The 18,800-nt window shown below is 38.9% G+C and overlaps 2 protein-coding genes across 7 annotated transcripts; one reads left to right on the top strand and one right to left on the bottom strand.

Annotated features, from left to right (window-relative positions):
• The first annotated feature begins 300 nt into the window (after nucleotides 1-300).
• Nucleotides 301-6,444, top strand: LOC137717793 (uncharacterized). 2 transcript variants are annotated; one of them, XR_011065825.2, is made up of 4 exons: nucleotides 344-602; nucleotides 1,040-1,093; nucleotides 2,895-6,175; nucleotides 6,282-6,444. XR_011065825.2 is itself a non-coding variant. In XM_068457281.2 (3 exons), the coding sequence occupies exon 3, from the start codon at nucleotides 2,967-2,969 to the stop codon at nucleotides 6,030-6,032; it is 3,066 nt and encodes a 1,021-aa protein (XP_068313382.2). In that variant the 5' UTR covers nucleotides 301-602; nucleotides 1,040-1,093; nucleotides 2,895-2,966; the 3' UTR covers nucleotides 6,033-6,444. The 2 variants fall into 2 exon arrangements, 1 of the variants encoding a protein (XP_068313382.2); XM_068457281.2 differs by having other exon boundaries at nucleotides 301-602; nucleotides 2,895-6,444.
• A 3,089-nt stretch (nucleotides 6,445-9,533) lies between these two features.
• Nucleotides 9,534-16,987, bottom strand: LOC137718132 (E3 ubiquitin-protein ligase CIP8). 5 transcript variants are annotated; one of them, XM_088698944.1, is made up of 2 exons: nucleotides 15,752-16,987; nucleotides 9,534-9,548 (listed from the first exon to the last, which is right to left on the bottom strand). In XM_088698944.1, the coding sequence occupies exon 1, from the start codon at nucleotides 16,883-16,885 to the stop codon at nucleotides 15,761-15,763; it is 1,125 nt and encodes a 374-aa protein (XP_088555070.1). In that variant the 5' UTR covers nucleotides 16,886-16,987; the 3' UTR covers nucleotides 9,534-9,548; nucleotides 15,752-15,760. The 5 variants fall into 5 exon arrangements, with proteins under 5 accessions (XP_088555070.1, XP_088555069.1, XP_088555071.1 ...); XM_088698943.1 differs by lacking the exon at nucleotides 9,534-9,548 and adding an exon at nucleotides 11,271-11,613; XM_088698945.1 differs by lacking the exon at nucleotides 9,534-9,548 and adding an exon at nucleotides 11,271-11,599.
• Between the last annotated feature and the right edge of the window lie 1,813 nt (nucleotides 16,988-18,800).

The raw sequence follows: 18,800 nt of genomic DNA, 5'->3' as shown, positions 1-18,800 counted from the left end.
GAAAAGCCCATAAGCCCCACAACGAAATTGACATTTTTGGTTTTTGGTGCATCCACCTGTCACCTTTGCATTCCCCCATTCGAACAACACGTCACCGTTTCATTGGTCGAGCTTGTCGTTTAAAAAAAGATTTTTTAGCGTGATTGGTAGACGAAGTAGTACATTATGTGCCAATATATAAATAATGAAATATGTGCGTTAAAAATTTAATAACTTAAAAAATAAAGTTTATCATTACTTATATAAAACATTTCGTGTTCCGATCATAATAAAAAAAATTTCTTTAATGGATGAGAGCACGAGAAAATAAAAAACAAAACGAAAAATTAATCAAAACAAATTCAATTCAGAATTTCTGGAAAAAGGAAAAAAAAAAACAAGAGGAAACGGTACTCTCGTTTCTCTCTCTGGTTCGAAAAGAAGGCTTCACACAGAACAAGAGGAGGGTTTTACGAAGGAGGAGAGAGATACAAATCCTACGAGCTTGGAGAGAGAAAGCACAGCACATACACAGAAAAGAGAGAGAGAGAGAGAGAGAGAGAGAGCGGAGGAGCTTCTGAATTGGACTGAGTCAAAGCTAGGGTTTTTTTTTGTCCGCGAAGGTAAAGTAGACGACGAACTGCAGCTTCTAATTTTATTTTATTTTTGCCATTTTCCATTACAATTTTGTGAAATTAATTTGATTCCAATTCGGAATTAGCCTTAATTAAGCACCATCTCTCGCGGCATTAATCCCGTAATCCTGATTAATTTTTCCATATCCGTATATTTTCACCACTTCTCGTTCGTCCGAAGTGTGAAAAGGTGGGATTTTGATCCTCTTTGCTCTCACTCCCCTGTTTTGGATATTAGGGTTTCCGGTGTTTGGATTTTATAGCATATACTTATAGCTAAATCAATGGAGTTATATGATTAGTGGTATGAGTCTAGGTTTTACTGTCTGATTCAGTGTGTGTCGGTAATTTTTTCCCCTAATCATGTTATATACTTCGGAATTTCTTTTCGTGCATTGAATTTGTTGCCTCTTCGGTTGTTTCAGGATTAGGTTGCGTCGTATTTGTCGATGTGATCCGAAAACTCCAATCTTCATCAGGTACGGATGCTACTCTCTGTCTCTTATTGGTTTAATGAGAGATTTGCGATTTGGTATATGTAAATATGTTTTGTGTGGGCATGATGTTTTTATCGTGGGCGTGCTTGGATGATCGATTATCAGCATATTTTAAATTTGGCGGAGAAGCAAAATTTACACTCTGAATACGACTTCGATTTCATGATATATATTGAACAACGTAGCTTCATTTTTGTATGACTCTATGTGGATTAGACTTAAGAATGGTAGATGTTGTTCGTGTGAGAGTAGGCTACTTTCTGCTTATTTATGCCAGCGTTTCTTCCCTATCTACACAATTACAGATCATATCTCTTAAAAGTTATTTGTTTCTTTGAACTTTAGTGACAAGTGCTTTTGTATGTGTTTCACACTCTTTGAAAAACCTCTCATTTATTAATCCATTGTTTGGCTGCACATGCACTTGTGTGGACTAGTGGAAGACCTTTATTGAAATTTGATGATATTTGATTGTATAATAAGTTTATGATGGTCTGGTCAAGGAATCTAACAGTCTAGCAATAAGTTTTGTTAGGCTATTATTTACAATGGGTTAATATACTGGATATAAATGTGTGAATCTTGTATCTGAATTTTGGTATAACCACAGATTCATTCAAGTGGGAACATCAATGTTGATACATTGGTCACGTAGTTCTAAATTTTGTGAGTTGAGTTCTGTAAGGGAGAAATAGTTCATTTGTGAATCTGTCCGATACGAAATTTACCTGAAAGGATCACTTCTAGTATAAATACAGCTTGTCTTATGCCTCATCATCATAATTTGATATTTTATTTTATTCTTGGATTTTTTTTTTTTTCTTAGCTTGGTTGTACCCAACCTTTTCCTCTCTTACTTATGTTATTGTCATCTTATCTCTTCGTGGTTGTAATTTGTCAATGGTGGCAATGCATCATTTGGGGCTTATGTATAGTTCAAACTCATGCTTGATCTATGCTTTATTTCCAAAGTTCTTAATTGGAAAGAATTGTTTAGTTTTAAATTTTTTGAGTTCATTTAATTCTTGAGCGTTAAATGTTATTAACTAATTGGGTTTGCAGGTATTCTGTCTTGCCAGTTTAGAACATATTAATATTTATAACCATTGTTGCCAAGTTAACAAATTTATGTTCAAGTCTCTACAAGCTTGATGTGGATCAACGTTTCCTCTTTAAGTTAGAGTTTTCACATAATGTATTTGTTTGATTGATAGTGTATCAGATCATTTAATTAAATTTTTTTCTTATTCCTTTTACTTTTTACTCTTTGCCTCACTATAGAGTATTTTTATTGCACTTATCGGATTTTGTATTGCTTGGGACAATCAATTGGTTTAAACTTCTTATACTTGGATAGTTAGATGTAGGTGAATATTTACTTGAATCTGTAATCAGTTCAAATCATTTTGTTCTCTTGACCTAATAATACTAGAAGTGTAGAATATGCACTTATGTTTCACATCACCTTTTGAATAAGAAGAAATGATATCAATGACATTAATAGTAATATGCCTTAAATTTTTACTATTTGTTGCACGATTAGAGGAACTTATTAGAAGTTGGTGCGAAAATCATTAAATATAACCATGCCCTGAGGCACCACCTGCCTGATCAAAAGGCTTTTCGTAAAATTGTTCAATTCTGTCTTTCTAACCAGTTAAGGGACATCATCATCTGTTATATTTTTGTTGTAGTACAGATATGGTAAATTGCTTATGGTGGTATTAATTTCTGTGTAAGTTCTTTTATTGATTTTTGACGTAACCATTTGTAATTAATGCAGTTCTGAATGAAAATTAAAGCATTGGTGTTCTGCATGGAATTCTTGTTGTGTAAGCATGCTGTGTAAAGCACCATGACTCTTGAAGATTTCTTTACCTTAACTGAGATGAAAGATGGACTCACAGCCCCATCGCGAGTTCAGGAGCTGGTCACCGTAATGCAGAGTGAGAAAGATTCTGTCGTGAATAATATTGGTGATGCAACCCGGCAGTGGGCTGCTGTTGCAAGCACAATTGCTGCCACGGAGAATAAGGACTGTCTTGATCTTTTTATTCAATTAGATGGACTCATGTTTGTTGATAGATGGCTAAAAGATGCCCAAAATTTAAGTAAAGATACAAATGAGAACTTTGTAGAAGAGTCAATAACTGCTCTGTTACGAGCACTTGAAAAGCTGCATAGACACAATAAGGGGTCATTATCTTCAGGGATCTGGAGTACCGTGAAGAGTCTTCTTAGCTACAGAAGCTCCATGGTTCAGGATCAAGCAAGACTGCTGTTTGATAGCTGGAAGGAGGATGGTAATGCAGTTCATGTTGATTTTGTGAATGCTGGGGTTCTCTCAAATGATGGGAGTTCTAAGAGTTTGGAAGAAGATTCTAAGCCATCTGCTTTAAATGTTACTTCAGAAGTAGGTGATCACAGAGAAAATCATTCATCAGGACCTAACCCAGATGAAGTAATGCCATTAAGGACTTCGGGTGATCTTCAACCAGAAAGTGCTGATGCTTTACCAATACAACCTTGTAACAAAGAGTCTCCCCCAACCCACAAACATTTAGACAGCGCTTACATCAAAGATGGATCCCTGGATACTTTGGCCTCTGCTGTTGTGTTGAACCCTATTCACGAAAATCCTATAAAAGATGAATCCTTTATATGTTCTGTGGGAGGGATTACTTCAGTTGGAACTTCTATTTTTCCGTTAGCAAAACTGAACAGTGTTGATGAACATTCAGACGGTCCAAAATTGAATGAGTTGTCAAAAAATGAAAATCAGGACCACAAAGTCAACAGTTCCCCTAAGAAGTTGGGAGTGACAGACATCTCTTCAGGGTCTGGTCTGTTGGAACCTGGGATTGTTTATTCAGGTGCTGATAGTGCTACTTCCCAGGATGTGGCAACTGATTCTGCTTTGCAAAAAAATGCCAATCAGGATGATTCTTGTGAAAAATATACTGCTTTTGGCAGTGAAGGGACGACTGCATCTGATCCAAAGGGTGTGGTGGATGATACAAGAGCTGTCAATCCTTGCAGTACTACAGTTCAAGAGGGTGAATGCTGTTCAAACACGCCGCAAGTCTCATCTGGGAATGGTAGTATTTCAGGAAAACTTGAAGATTTGGAGACTTCTTCCAAGATGGCTGTTGATGAAGATAAGGAGCATTCAAGCGATGAAGATGAGGAATTGACAATTCCTAATGAGTATCCTAAACTAGCAATTGATGCCAAAAGTCCTGACACAATTGATAAAAGAAGGTCAGATATTGAACTTGAGTATGGGATGGTTGATGCTCTAGAAGTTGCTCGACGGGTAGCCCAAGAATATGAAAGAGAAGAACCGGACTGCAGTTCATCTTCAGAGAAAACTTCAGAACGTGGACTCAGACAGGCCAATAGCCCAGAATCTATAAATGCAGAACAGGACTTACCTACTCAGGTTTCACCAAACGAGGCGCCAACTGAACAAAGTCATTCTGCAGAGCCAAATCCTGAGAGGGAGGACCGCATAGATAGTTCAGAAAATCTGTGCACTACTCCACATAGTCATTCGGCAGAGGCAAATCCTGATATGGAGTCCTCTCAGGTGACTGAAGCAGCTCAAGAACCAGAAGTTAACCCAGAAAAGGGTCTTTGTAGTTTTGATCTAAATCAAGAAGTGTGCTCCGATGAAATGGATCGCCCGGTAAATCCCGTCTCTACGCCAATTCCTGTTTCAAGACCAGTAGCAGCTGCTGGCTTACCTGGAGCCCGTTTGCAGTTTGAAGGGGCTATTGGGTGGATAGGATCTGCTGCGAATAGTGCTTTTCGCCGGGCATCTCCTCGTAGACTCTCAGATGGTGATAAGAATCTTTCTACAGGGACCACCAGTGATAGCTCAAAGCAGAGGCAAAATTGCCTTGACATTGATCTGAATGTGGCTGAGGATGGTGATGATTTAGGAAAACAAATTCTAGTGTCATCTGGCCTTCCTTCTGGGGAATCTTCAGTGGAAATGAGTCAGAATAGATCAGGGAGGCCCCATTTGGATCTGAATCGTATTGATGATGATGGTGATGCCTTACCATCAGATTCAAGGGTGGAAGGACAGTTCTTGTTCAACCGGACTGGCCGTCGCAGCCCATCTCCTGCTTCATCATCTTCATCAATGCAGCCTTCTATGAGGAATTTTGATTTGAATGACAGGCCATATTTTCATATTGATTCTGTAGATCATGGGCTGGGTAAGTCTTCTCAAAATGCATATGGATGGCCTAGACAGGATGCTTCAGTTATTTCTATCATGGGTACCAGAGTCGAGATAAACAGAAAAGAAGCTTCTCAAAATCTGTCCCTGGCAAACGGCAAGGCTATTGAGACCGCAACAGAAGCTACCATGGCAAGAACTGGAAGCTTTTTGGACATGGGTTCAACAGTCTCTTACTCTCACCCTCCTGTTTTCAGCTACAATGGATTGGCAACTGGACCCACCTTGTCGTTCTCCTCAGCCATGTATGGACCTGGTGGCACAATCCCCTACATGGTGGATTCCAGAGGAGCCACGGTTGTACCTCAAATTATGGCCTCTCCATCCGCTGTTCCTCCACATTTCTCCCAGTCACCGTTCATCATGAATTTGACTGGTGCGCAGCCAGGTCTAAATGGTGTGATAAATGGTGCTGGGCCATCACGCCCCAGTTTTGATCTGAACTCCGGCTTCATGGTTGATGGAGGCAATAGGGACTCGGTGGGCCTGAGGCAGCTCTTCATTCACGGTCAGGGAAGGTCAATGGAGGATCATTTCAGGAATAACTCACAACCCCCTTCAAGTTCTACAGTTGGTGGGAAAAGGAAGGAACCAGACAGCGGCTGGGAACCATACCCGTTCAGCTACAGACAGCAGCAGCAGCAGCAGCAACCACCGCCGCCATGGAGATAGAAGTTTTTTAACTACGCCCTGACATTTCTTTGGATCAGTTTCATAAATCCAACTAAGTGGTAGATTGATACACGCGATCCAGAAGTGGGTGAGCTCTTTCGCTCTAGCAGAACCCGAATAAAGTTGGATGGAGTTTTATCAAGGTAACATTATTTATGTGATTAATTGCTGAAGGAAGAAATTAGGTTCTTGTTTTTAATTTATTGGTTTTTTGTTTCGGTTTTCTCTTTTATGTGTTTCATTTCATAGAAGGCCAGGGCAGTGCAGTGCAGTGCAAAAATAGGGAGACTTTTTGGTACGATGTAGCTGTAATTTCTCTTCTATTCAATTTCTATGTATATCACACAAATTATAGGGACAAACAATTTCCTACATTATTTATTTTAGGCAGTCTCTCTTCCTTGCGTGTTCAGGTCTATCTTCACTAGTTGTGGTTATGTTATGAGCTCGGCTTGTATTTTAATTTATTGGTTTAGCAATCAAGTTTTGTTTTTGATACAACGATATCATTTACACTAAACGGACAAGGACTAAAGTTACACAATGGGCTGCCATAATGAATTGGTATTCACGATGTTCGAAGTTGAAAATACCAGTGGATTGTAATGCAAATTGACCAAAATGGAATCTTTCACAAATATTATGAGCAATAATTCAAGGTTTTTAATCAATTTTACGATTTACTAAGTAACAACCCTTTCACGGATCTCAGACCAAGTCCATTAACTCGTTAACCCAAAATTTTTCGTGAAAATTTAATAATTTTTGTGGTATATTTTACATAATTATTAAGGACAATTCTATAAATAGTAAGTGACTTTACTATTTATCGAGCAACAAAAATATTTTTAATTGAATATTTAAATAAAAAAATAGTAATAAAGTCCAAAACATTGTAAAATGGGGATCTACCTTCAAGAATATCAACGGAAAATTGAACATTAATTTTAAAAAACTTATGGTGAGCCAAATGTGAAAACATAGACTTAATGATGATCTTTGCACGAATTTATAAAACCGACTAAAAATCGTGACTCGGGACATTGCCAAAATGGGGGTTTCACTTCACTGAATTTAATTCGAAAACTAAAGAGTAAAGAGTAAAGTGAAAGGAGACTCGGGACAATGCTAAAATGGGGTTTTCACTTCACTGAATTTCAAGGGAAAGTCTTAGATTAATTTTGAAAAACCTCACGTGAGATGAAGGTGAACCAAATATATTTAGTGATGATTTTTGTACTAATTTGTAAAACCAGCTAAAAAATGTACTGTAAAAATTCCCAAATTGATTTGAAAGTGTGGGTAACTCACAATTTTTCTAGAAGAAATTGAAATTTTTAGTTTTAGGAATTTTTTTGAGTGGGAGCTAAGAAAAATGCCGCATGCGATCCTATCATTTATTAGCTCCCAAAACTATTTTTTCATTGATTTTTAAATTCGAAAAATAGAAATTGATATAAACTAATAGTGGGCACCCAAATATTTATTATGTGTCAAAATTTTTTAAAATGTCCTGATTAGTTTCAGGGAACATGTGGTGGTGCAACAAGAATAACTCCAATTTTGACTTATAATGAATTTTGTAAAATTTTCAAAATTAATTTGAAAACGTGGGTCATAACTCACAGTTTTTGTCAAAAAATTGAAATTTTAATTTTAGAAAAATATATTGTGTGGGAGCTAAAGAAAATGTGAAGACATTTGGATGTGATCCCACCATTTATTAGCTCCTGAGATTACTTTTTATTGATTTTGAAAGTTGAAAAGTAGAAAAGTAGAAAAAAATAATACAAACTAATAGTGGGCCTCAAAATATTTTTTTTTTGTCAAAAATCTTTGAAATGTCTTAATTAATTTTAGAAAACATGTGCTGCCACGAGAATGACTCGAATTTTGGTTTATAATGAATCTTGTAAAATTCTCAAAATTGATTTGAAAACGTGGGTTATAACTCACAGTTTTTGTAAAAATTTGATATTTTTAATTTTAGAAAATATTTTGCTTGGGAGCTAAGGAAAATGTTTCAACACATTTTGTAACATCCCACATCGCCCAGGGGAGTGATCCTTAAATGTATATTCTCATCTCTACCTCGCACGAGGCCTTTTGGGAGCTCACTGGCCTCGGGTTCCATTGGAACTTCGAAGTTAAGCGAGTAGCGCGCTCGAGCAATCCCATGATGGGTGACCCACTGGGAAGTTGCTCGTGAGTTCCCAAAAACAAAACCGTGAGGGAATGGTAAGCCCAAAGCGGACAATATCGTGCTACGGTGGTGGAGCGGGCCGGAAAAGTGATCCGCCCCGGGCCGGGATGTGACACATTTGAATGTGATCTTACCATTTATTAGCTCCTGGAATTATTTTTTATTATTTTTAAAGATGAAAAATAAAAAAAAATTAATGACCTAATGGTGGGCCCCAAATTATTTTTTTTTATGTGTCAAAAATCTTTGAAATGTCATGATTAAATTTAGGAAACATGTCGTACAACGAGAATGATTCAAAATTTGGCTTATAAATAACTTTGTAAAAATCACCAAATTGATTTCAAAACGTAGATTATAACTCACGGTTTTTGTCAAAAAATTGAAATTTTAATTTGAGAAAATATTTTGCGTGGGAGCTAAGGAAAATGTTTTAAGACATTTGGATGTGATCCTACCATTTATTAGCTCTCGAAATTATTTTTATTGATTTAAAAATAATAATAATGACATAATGGTTGGGTTCCCAAACTTTTTTTATGTGTTGAAAATTTTCAAAATGTCCTAAATTAATTTTAGGAAACATGTGGTGTGACGAGAATGTAACATCCCACATCGTCCATGAGAGTGGATCCTGTAAGCCTTATATGTATATTTTTATCTCTACCTAGCATGAGGCATTTTGGGAGTTCACTGGCTTTGGGTTCCATCGGAACGCCGAAGTTAAGCGAGTTCGGGCGAGAGCATTCCCAAGATGGGTGACGCACTGGGAAGTTCTCGTGTGAATTCTCAGAAACAAAACCGTGAGGGCCTCATCCCCGATGTGACAAGAATGACTTGAATTCTGGAGTAAAATGAATCTTGTAAAATTTCCCTAAATCGATTTGAAAACGTAGATTATAACTCACTGTTTTTAGTTTTAGCAAATATTTTGTGTCGGAGCTAAGAAAAATGTTACACGACTTTTGGATGAGATCCTACCATTTATTAGGTCCCAAAACTATTTTTATTTATTTTTTATCAATTTTGTAAATTTGAAGAATAAAATTATATATATAAACTAATAGTGGGCTACCAAATATTTTCTGGTGTCGAAAACCTTAGGAATGTCCTAAATTAATTTTAAGAACATGTGGTTCGATGAGAAGTACCAAAATTGTTGCTTCCTGCTAAGGTTTAATCCTTTGAAGCAACCACATAGTGTCTACTATGAACACCCACATCAACCGTTGTTTGCTGACCTCGAATTCTTCCTCTGTTGCCTAAGCAATCCCCATGGTCGACAAAGGAGGTTGACGGGAACAAGAGAACCTCTATAAGCAGAAGTGACAAAGGTAGTAAACACGCCATTTCATTCGGCTCCAAACATGCATAGACATCACAATCTGATAATGAATTAAACATCATTTATTTGACTACTCTCTTTATGCTTTGAATGGGTTGGAGAACTCTGATTTTGGGTTTTTATTTTCTAAATGAGTGGAAAGATAAATTTACATATTGAATTGGATTTGTGAAGGTAATTTAGGTAGTATATTTGGGTTAAAGAGATATTGATGGTTTCAATTAAAAGTAATATGGGTGTAAAGAAGTTGGGTGTAGAAAGATGTTAAATGGGTTCGGATAAAATTTCCCTTTGTGGTAATGTACTAATGTTTTTTCATTAATCTCTTATTTTGGGGTATGTAATACTTGAAAGACAATTTTTTTATTTTTTTTTATTTTTTTTTATTTTATGTTTTGAAGTAATATTTATGCGACAATGCAATATGCATTAACTAATTTAGTATTATATTTTCCATTTTTTTGGGTCAAATTATGTTTTCATTTTTATTATTTGTTAATTAAAAATATATTTTGTTTAACGAGTAACAAGTTCGGTCATGTTACCTGATAATATTAACAGGTCGATTTCGAGTCGAGCCATGTTACCCATTTACTTACACAATGCGATCTATTATGATATGGGGTATGTCACGAAAATGACACGAACACAAAAAACACGACACGAAAATGTCACGAACACAAAAAACATTGCCAAAATTGAGTTCACCCTCAAGGATATCAAAGCAGAATCTTAAATTAATTTTTAAAAACTCATAGTAATACGAAGATGAAAATAAATAGATAAATGATAATTTTTTAAACGAATTTGCAAAACCCACTAAAATCTTGAGTTTTTAACCCATATTTTTTTGTGAAAAACAAAATTTTTATTTTTTGCAAAATTTTTTCCATGAGCATTAATGAAAATTTTATAATGCATTTGGAAACAGTTTTACAATTTATTGATCAATAATTGTACTTTTAATAAAAAAATTTAGGGGTATGATATCCACACACCCCATTTTACTTCTCACACACCTTTTTAATTTTCGACCGTCAGATCGGATGAATTGAAGAAGATCAACAGACAAAAATTATTAAGAAGTGTGTGAGAAGTAAAATGAAGTGTGTGGATAGCACACCCCAAAATTTAAACCAACAAACAAAAGGAATAAATGAAAAAAATTCGTGGTGACGACCAAAACATTGCCACAATGAGGTTCCACCCACCCTCAAGGATATCAATGACCAGTATTACATTAATTTTAAAGACCTCAAGCTCATGATGAGGCGAATGTGAAAACAAATAGACCTAATGATGATTTGTGTACGAATTTGCAAAACTGACTAAAAAACGGTAATGATAACGCACATTTTTTGTGAAAAGTGCAAACTTTATTTTCACGAAATATTTTCCGTGAAAATGAAGGATAACTTGATATCATTTAGAAGCGATTTTACCATTTATTGAACAACAAAAGTAAATTCAATAGAATATTTGAGCTGAAAAATGAAAATTAAGTGAAAAAATGGTAGTGAGACCCAAAACATTGCTAAAATAGTGTTCCACCTTCAAGAATACCAAAGTACAGTCGTATATTAATTTAAAAACTCACGGTGAGACGAAAGTGAAAACAAAGTAGTTAAACGATGATTTTCATACGAATTTGCAAAACTAACAAAAAACCGTGAATGTTAACCCACTTTTTTTTTCTTTTTCTTTTTTTTTTTGTGAAAATGAATTTTATTTTTTTATTTTTGAGTAATATAGAAAATAGAACCAATGAAATAATGTAGGCCTAAGGTCAACAAAAGTCAGGTCCGACGAGCTTATAATAAAAAAATAAAAAAATAAAAGAAAAAAATAAGTTGGTTTGTTTACTAGTAAAGTAATGTAGGCAAGTCACTGAAATAACAAGAGAAACGAATCCTGCTTACTGCAATAAATCCCAAGCCAAACGCAGGCAAGTCGCTAATCGAATTGGAAGGTCCTTAAACGACATACTCTTTCACCGATTTGTTCAGTATCATCGGGAATCTGGATCACACACACTACTCAAATTGTAAGACTTACTGCTACCTACTAAGAAACAACACTTGAAATCTATGAACATGCAGCTCGCTTAACGGTAATGCTACAATTCTGAACAATTGAGTAAGTTTACTGGTGTTGCTACTACTCTAATTCAAGAAACAGAGGCAAACCTTAACCGTGTCTGTTGGAGAAATGGAAAACGTCTAGGTCGTTAAAACACATCCGAAATGCATAACAAAGAAAGTTATATCAATCACAAGTTTCTACTACCCGAAACTCTCACGACAGGATGGCATATATCATATCAAAGCATCATCCATTGCTCTAGACCAAACATTGACATTGGCGGCACAAACAAAGAACATGCAAGGTTATATAGCGAATGACACGCCCCGACCCCGAGGTCCTAGGGACATCGAAATGGTCACGTGCTGGCCGACAACCGAAGGGTGACGAAAGTCTTTTAATTTAAACGAAAAACTGAGAAATAAGCTAAAATACGCCATAAGGCTAATTATACAAATAAACGTGCAAATTCTAAGTATTGAAATTAGGTAATTACACAACACGTCCAGAGCATAAGTCTTTCACGGAGTACAAGCAGAAAACTAAGATAGAAAAGTGCTATTACAATAGATGGCAAAACGGAACGAATAACACAATATCACTGGTAGGGGAATGACTCGTAACTCGGATCGTATTCCTCATTCATAGGTCCTGAAGGGGGTGCAAAACAAACATGAGTGGATCAAGTATATATATATATATAAAATAAAACAGTTATCAACGTACTAACCCCCAGGTTTTATGAAAACACAAATATAATGATAAATATAGGTTTTCTGAAACCTAGCATGTTGTGCAATGCCTCAAATCATAATTTGCATAAAATAATAAACACTAGTGTCTGATATAACTCTTCAGGCACCATGCCGGCTCTCTGTCTCTGAGCAGACCGTCAGAGGAAGATACACTTCAGGCACCATACCGGCTCCCCGTCTCTGAGCAGACAGTCAGAGGAGGAAAACACTCCAGGAATTGTTGTCTCATCCTCAACTGATAACTGGGACTAAGGAAATATTCGCTGAAAATCCTCCGAAATTCAGCCCAATTCATCGGAGTATTAGGTGGACGAGAATTCTTCACTGATTTCCACCGACGCCTAGCATCCTTTTTTAGAAAATAAGTTGTAGTATCCACTCATTCACCTGGCGGGCATCTCATACTCTCCAGAGTGTCATCCACTTATTCTAACCATTCCTCAGCCTCCGGACAAGCCCCAACTGCATGAAGGTCCGGAATACCATGATTGCGAGCAATCTCAATGTAACTGCGATTCGATCTATTACCATCAGTAAAAGCATTCCGTATGACATTAGTCAATTGTTGGATTCCTCCCCCTACACTAGAACGGGCTCAACGAGGCACATTCCCACCAGTGGGGTCCATAATTCTGAAAAAAAGGCAAGAGAGATTTAGAATAACTAGAGATTAAGAATGCAGTGGAAATTATGACTACCAAATGGTGGAATGAAATCCTAAGTATGCTCTGAACTAACCATGCTCTGATACCAAATTGTGACATCCCACATCGCCCAGAGGAGTGATCCTTATATGTATATTCTCATCCTTACCTAGCACGATGCCTTTTGGGAGCTCACTGGCTTCGGATTCCGTAGGAACTCCGAAGTTAAGCGAGAAGGAGGCTTGAGCAATCCCATGATGGGTGACCCACTGGGAAGTTGCTCGTGAGTTCCCAAAAACAAAATCGTGAGGGCGTGGTCGGGGCCCAAAGCGGACAATATCGTGCTACGGTGGTGGAGCGGGCCTGGGAAGTAATCCGCCTCGGGCCGGGATGTGACAATTGGTTTCAAAGCATACTTAGGATTTCATTCCACCATTTGGTAGTCATAATTTCCACTGCATTCTTAATCTCTAGTTATTCTAAATCTCTCTTGCCTTTTTTTCAGAATTATGGACCCCACTGGTGGGAATGTGCCTCGTCGAGCCCGATCTAATGTAGGGGAGGAATCCAACAACTAACTAATGTCATACGGAATGCTTTTACTGGTGGTAATAGATCGAATTGCACTTACATTGAGATTGCTCGCAGTCATGGTATTCCGGACCTTCATGCAGTTGGGGCTTGTCCGGAGGTTGATGAATGGTTAGAACAAGTGGATGATACTCTGGAGAGTATGAGATGCCCGCCAGGTGAATGGGTGGATATTGCAACTTATTTTCTAAAAGAGGATGCTAGGCGTTGGTGGAAATCAGTGAAGAATTCTCGTCCACCTCATACTTCGATGAATTGGGCTGAATTTCGAAGGATTTTCATCGAATATTTCCTTAGTCCCAGTTATCAGTTGAGGATGAGACAACAATTCCTGGAGTGTGTTTTCCTCTGACTGTCTGCTCAGAGACGGAGAGCCGGCATGGGGCCTGAACAACAATTCCTGGAGTGTGTTTTCCTCTGTCTGTCTGCTCAGAGACGGGGAGCCGTCATGGGGCCTGAAGTGTATCGTCCTCTGACGGTCTGCTCAGAGACGGGGAGCAGGCATGGGGCCTCAAGAGTTATATCGGACATTCACTAGTGTTTATTATTTTATGCAAATTATGATTTGAGGCATTGCACAGCATACTAGGTTTCGAAAAACCTATATTTATCATTATATTTGTGTTTTCATAAAACCTGGGGATTAGAACGTTGATAACTGTTTTATTATTATATATATATATATATATATATATATATATATATATATATATATACACTTGGTTCACTCATGTTTGTTTTGCGCGTCCCCTTCAGGACCTATGAATGAGGAATACGATCTGAGCTACGAGGCATTCCCCTACCAGTGATATTGTGTTATTCGCTCTGTTTCGCCATCTATTGTAATAGCACTTCTCTATCTTAGTTTTCTGCTTGTACTCCGTGATAGACTTATGCTCTAGACGTGTTGTGTAATTACCTAATTTCAATACTTAGAAATTGCACGTTTATTTGTATAATTAGCCCTATGGTGTATTTTAGCTTATATCTCAGTTTTTCGTTTAAATTAAACGACTTTCGTCACCCTTCGAGTGTCGGCCAGCACGTGACCATCTCGATGTCCACCTCGGGGTCGGGGCGTGTCAGATTGGTATCAGAGCCTAACCCTGACCGTGGTGTGCCAACGAGGATGTCAGGCCCCTAAGGGGGGTGGATTGTGACATCCCACATCGCCTAGGGAAGTGATCCTTATATGTATATTCTCATCCTTACCTAGCACAAGTCATTTTGGGAGCTCACTGGCTTTGGGTTCCGTAGGAACTCCGAAGTTAAGCGAGAAGGAGGCTTGAGCAATCCCATGATGGGTGATCCATTGGGAAGTTGCTCGTGAGTTCCCAAAAACAAAACCGTGAGGGTGTGACATTCACTAGTGTTTATTATTTTATGCAAACAATATCGTGCTACGATAATGGAACGGACCCGGAAAGTGATCCGCCCCGAACCAGGATGTGACAGTGAAAGGGGACAATGAACACATGAGGCATCCAATGATTTGCTCCTAAACAATATATCCATGGAACCACAAAAGACGCAAAGGTTGAAGACAAATACGCATCTCTTTCCTACTAAATTGCCGCTTGCAGCGTCTCTAAATCAGGAATACAAACGGGTATAAACAAGATATAAAACACCTACATGAACATGAAGTCCCTTGTGTATTGTGTTTGTGGGAATTGGATCCGCTTCGAACCTTAGTGTCTAGAGCCTAGGGATCAATTCATCCGAGCTGCACAAATTGAATTCATCGGTCCCCATTAACTTATTTTCCGGGCCCACCACACAAAACCAACGGCTCTGATTTCTTTTACACACTAATCAGCGGTCCAGATGATTTGATCCCTAGACTCCAGACAGTAAGATCCAAAGCAGATCCAATTCCGTGTTTGTGTACCATGTGAGAAGACCGAGGCATTAAACATGAGCAAACACCAACAGAAAATTTGAGTTCAAATAAATTATTTACATCCAGAAGAAAATGGAAAAACATGATAACAAATTTCAATTTCTTCTTCGAAACGACTACTAAGCTAATAACAAGCAAACAAAAGCAAGTAAATCAATTACAAATGCAGCAAGGAAAAGTGAGGAAATGGCCATACCGATTCCAATCAATGAGAGATTGAATTATCTCCGCCAGAACTGGAAGCTCCAGCCGCGCTAACAGTCACAGCTCGCTTCTTCCTCTCCTCCTCGTATTCCGGATCATCGGTTGGCAGCTCGAACCGGCAAACCGGACAAGTATTTCTGGAACTCAGCCAAGGAACGATGCAATCGCCGTGGTAACCATGCCCACACGGCAGCTTCTTCGACATGTCACCAACATTCACCGTGTCCTTGCATATGGCGCACACCACGGCCTCATCCTCTGACGCGATCTTGACCGACGGTAACTCCGACAAAGCATTCTTCGCCGCCGGTGGAGCCCCTCTCCTTCCAGCATTATCGCTCTCAGCCAAGGTCTGCAGCAAAGCCTCATAGCCGGCTGCGTCCACGTAATCCTCGGGATTGCCGATATACCGGTCCGATTCGGGCATTTCGAGCCGGAATTCGATCGAGTTGTCCTCCAGCCCCATCAAGATCTCGGCCCAATCCAGAATCCGGTTCCTCCCGCTGCTCTCTCGGGTCGCAATGTCTCGGATGTGGAGACGAAGCACGTCTCGACGATGTCGTCGCATGTCTTCTTCATCTCTCTCTTGCTGATCTTCCTGGCTCTCTTCGTCCCCGTTATCCGATCTATCTTCTTCTTCTTCCTCCTCCTCCTCTTCTACTTCCTCTCCAGCTTCTTCGTTATCCTCGCCGTCGTGGTGGTGAAACTGGACACTGTGCGCATCTTCGTCGTCCTCGTCCTCGTCCTCGTCGTTGTCCCACCCCTCCATCTCAATCCTAAAGAAATCGTCATCAGGCAAGGGGTTTTCAGGCTGCGGCGGGGGCGCATCCTCCTCACGCGCCGCCTGAGCAATTAGCCGCAGCACCTGGAGAAATGGAGAGCCGAAAGTCGGGTCATCGACCTGATCGGACGATCGGGAAGAAGGATCCGACTGCGGATATGAAGCGGCCGGGATGGATTCGACGAAACCGTTCTTGCACTCGTGGCAAACGATGTCCGGGAGATTCGCCACGGTTTCGATGGAGACGCGTTTGTTGCAGCGGTAGCACCAGTAATCCATCGTCTCCGTCTCGACCTCAGACGCAGATCGCCGCGGCGGCGGCGTCTGGGATGGAGTTTCAGCCATAGGATTTGGGTTTGGAATTAGAGGTCCGATACGGGCAATAAAGACCAAAAGAAAGAGGAAGGAGCGGGGAAAGTGGGTGGGGGTTGCAGATTAGATTCTTGGGGACCAGTACGCCGAGAGTGTCAAAGGACTGCTTCGGTGCTTGTTTCCCTTCCATTTTGGTCCGTTGGATGAAACTCACAATTTGTTGATCTGTGGCGGAGAAAACATATCCTATGAGCATATAAAGTTATTGGTAATGCAATAACTAAATAAAATTAAAATTAATGAAAATGGTTTGAAAACTTTGAGTTTTAATCAAAATGACAAAAATGTGTTATAAATGAATAGTACTAGGAGTGACTTTTTAGAGTAAAAATGTTCTTAACCTTAAATTAAAAGTAAACAGTACCGAGAGTGTTTCATCAAAACTTTTTGTTGAGCCATATATTTTCATAGAGAAAATATATTAGCATGTTTTATAAAAGATGGGGACACCTTATAAAAAAAATAGTAGTCCAAAACATGGACCAACTAGAAATAAGGTTCACATTATATATATCTTATATATATTATATATAAGGAGAGAAAAAAAATCTCAACAGCCCACAAACTAAAAAATAGAGTTCTTGTCCATCCAAAACTCTCCTAAGCTCCCACGTTCTCAACGCAGTAAAGTGATGGCCTTCCTCAACTTCCCCACACCCCGGGAAAGTAGAACACGTTACAAAAAATGAAAGAAGTTAATGAAACTGCTCCTTGCGTCTATAAAAAGGGGAGGGCACAGGAAGAGCGAAGGAGGGGAGAGTGGCACGAAAACGCTATAGAAATTGAGAAGCACACGGAGAAGAAATCGACAAAAAAAAAAAAAAAAAAAAAAAAAAAAAAAAAAAAAAAAAAAAAAAAAAAAAAAAAAAAAAAAGAGGGCAAACAGCAAAAGAAAGCAAAAAGGAACATCAACAAGAAACCAAAGAAAGAGAGAAGAAAGCTTAAAAAGGTATTACATTTTCATAATGGATTCTTGATTTTTTTATTTTTTTATTTCTTATTGGGAAGTTCATATCGTCTTTTGAAAAAGAAAAAAAAAAAAGGAGGTTTCTTCTTCTTTTTGTTTGACCGAAGCAATGAAGATGGTGGTGGAAACATGCACCACCAATTCACACCGACCCCCCAAACCTGTCCTTGGGCTTGTTCCTTCTTCTTCTCCACCAATGGAGACATTTGTCGTCTTCTCCATCCTTTTCACTGTCAACTCTTCCAGCCACGGAGTGCTCATTCTTCTTCTCCTCCATTGGAGACATTTGTCGTCTTCTCCATCGATAGCAGCAAAGAAACCATCGTCTCTGCCACCAATAGCGGCCATGCTGTGACTTCTATGCCCAGCAAGTTCGTCCGGCCCGCTCCGTGTAGCTGCTGTCAATCCCATGAATTTCTTCGGGATGGTCTAAACCATCCTATGAAGTTCCAATCAAATCTAAGTGCTCCGTGCCGCAACCGTTAATCCTATGAATTTCTTCGAGGTGGTCTAAACCACCCCGTGAAGTTCCAATCAAATCTAAGTGATCCATGCTCGTCGTTGCCCAACCACCTGCTCTAAGGCTAGCCTCCCGTGTTGATCCCGAAGCTGTTTGCCAATCAGAGAACCTAGAATGTAGCTTGCTTCTCAGCCAACAACAAAACGGCAACATTGCAGCAGCCCCGCAACTGTGGCTTTTCGAAATCAGATTGTCAAGGTCTCTCTCGGTAATTGCATCGGCTCGGTGTTGAAGAACAAAAAGTGGTATGCCTAGTAAAGAAACCCCTAAGATGGTCAACAAATAAGAACAAATATGAAGTAAGCAGTCAATCTACATGAAAATAATTGGGTGCCAAACCCGTGCAAATCTTGGATGCTAAATTCATCCGGTGGAAGGCTCAAAATCAGCTTCGTCTCTTC

This window comes from Pyrus communis, chromosome 8, assembly GCF_041283825.1.
Source record: "Pyrus communis isolate YQ-2024b chromosome 8, ASM4128382v1, whole genome shotgun sequence".
NCBI lineage: Eukaryota > Viridiplantae > Streptophyta > Magnoliopsida > Rosales > Rosaceae > Pyrus > Pyrus communis.
This window is presented reverse-complemented; position numbering and strand designations above follow the sequence as displayed.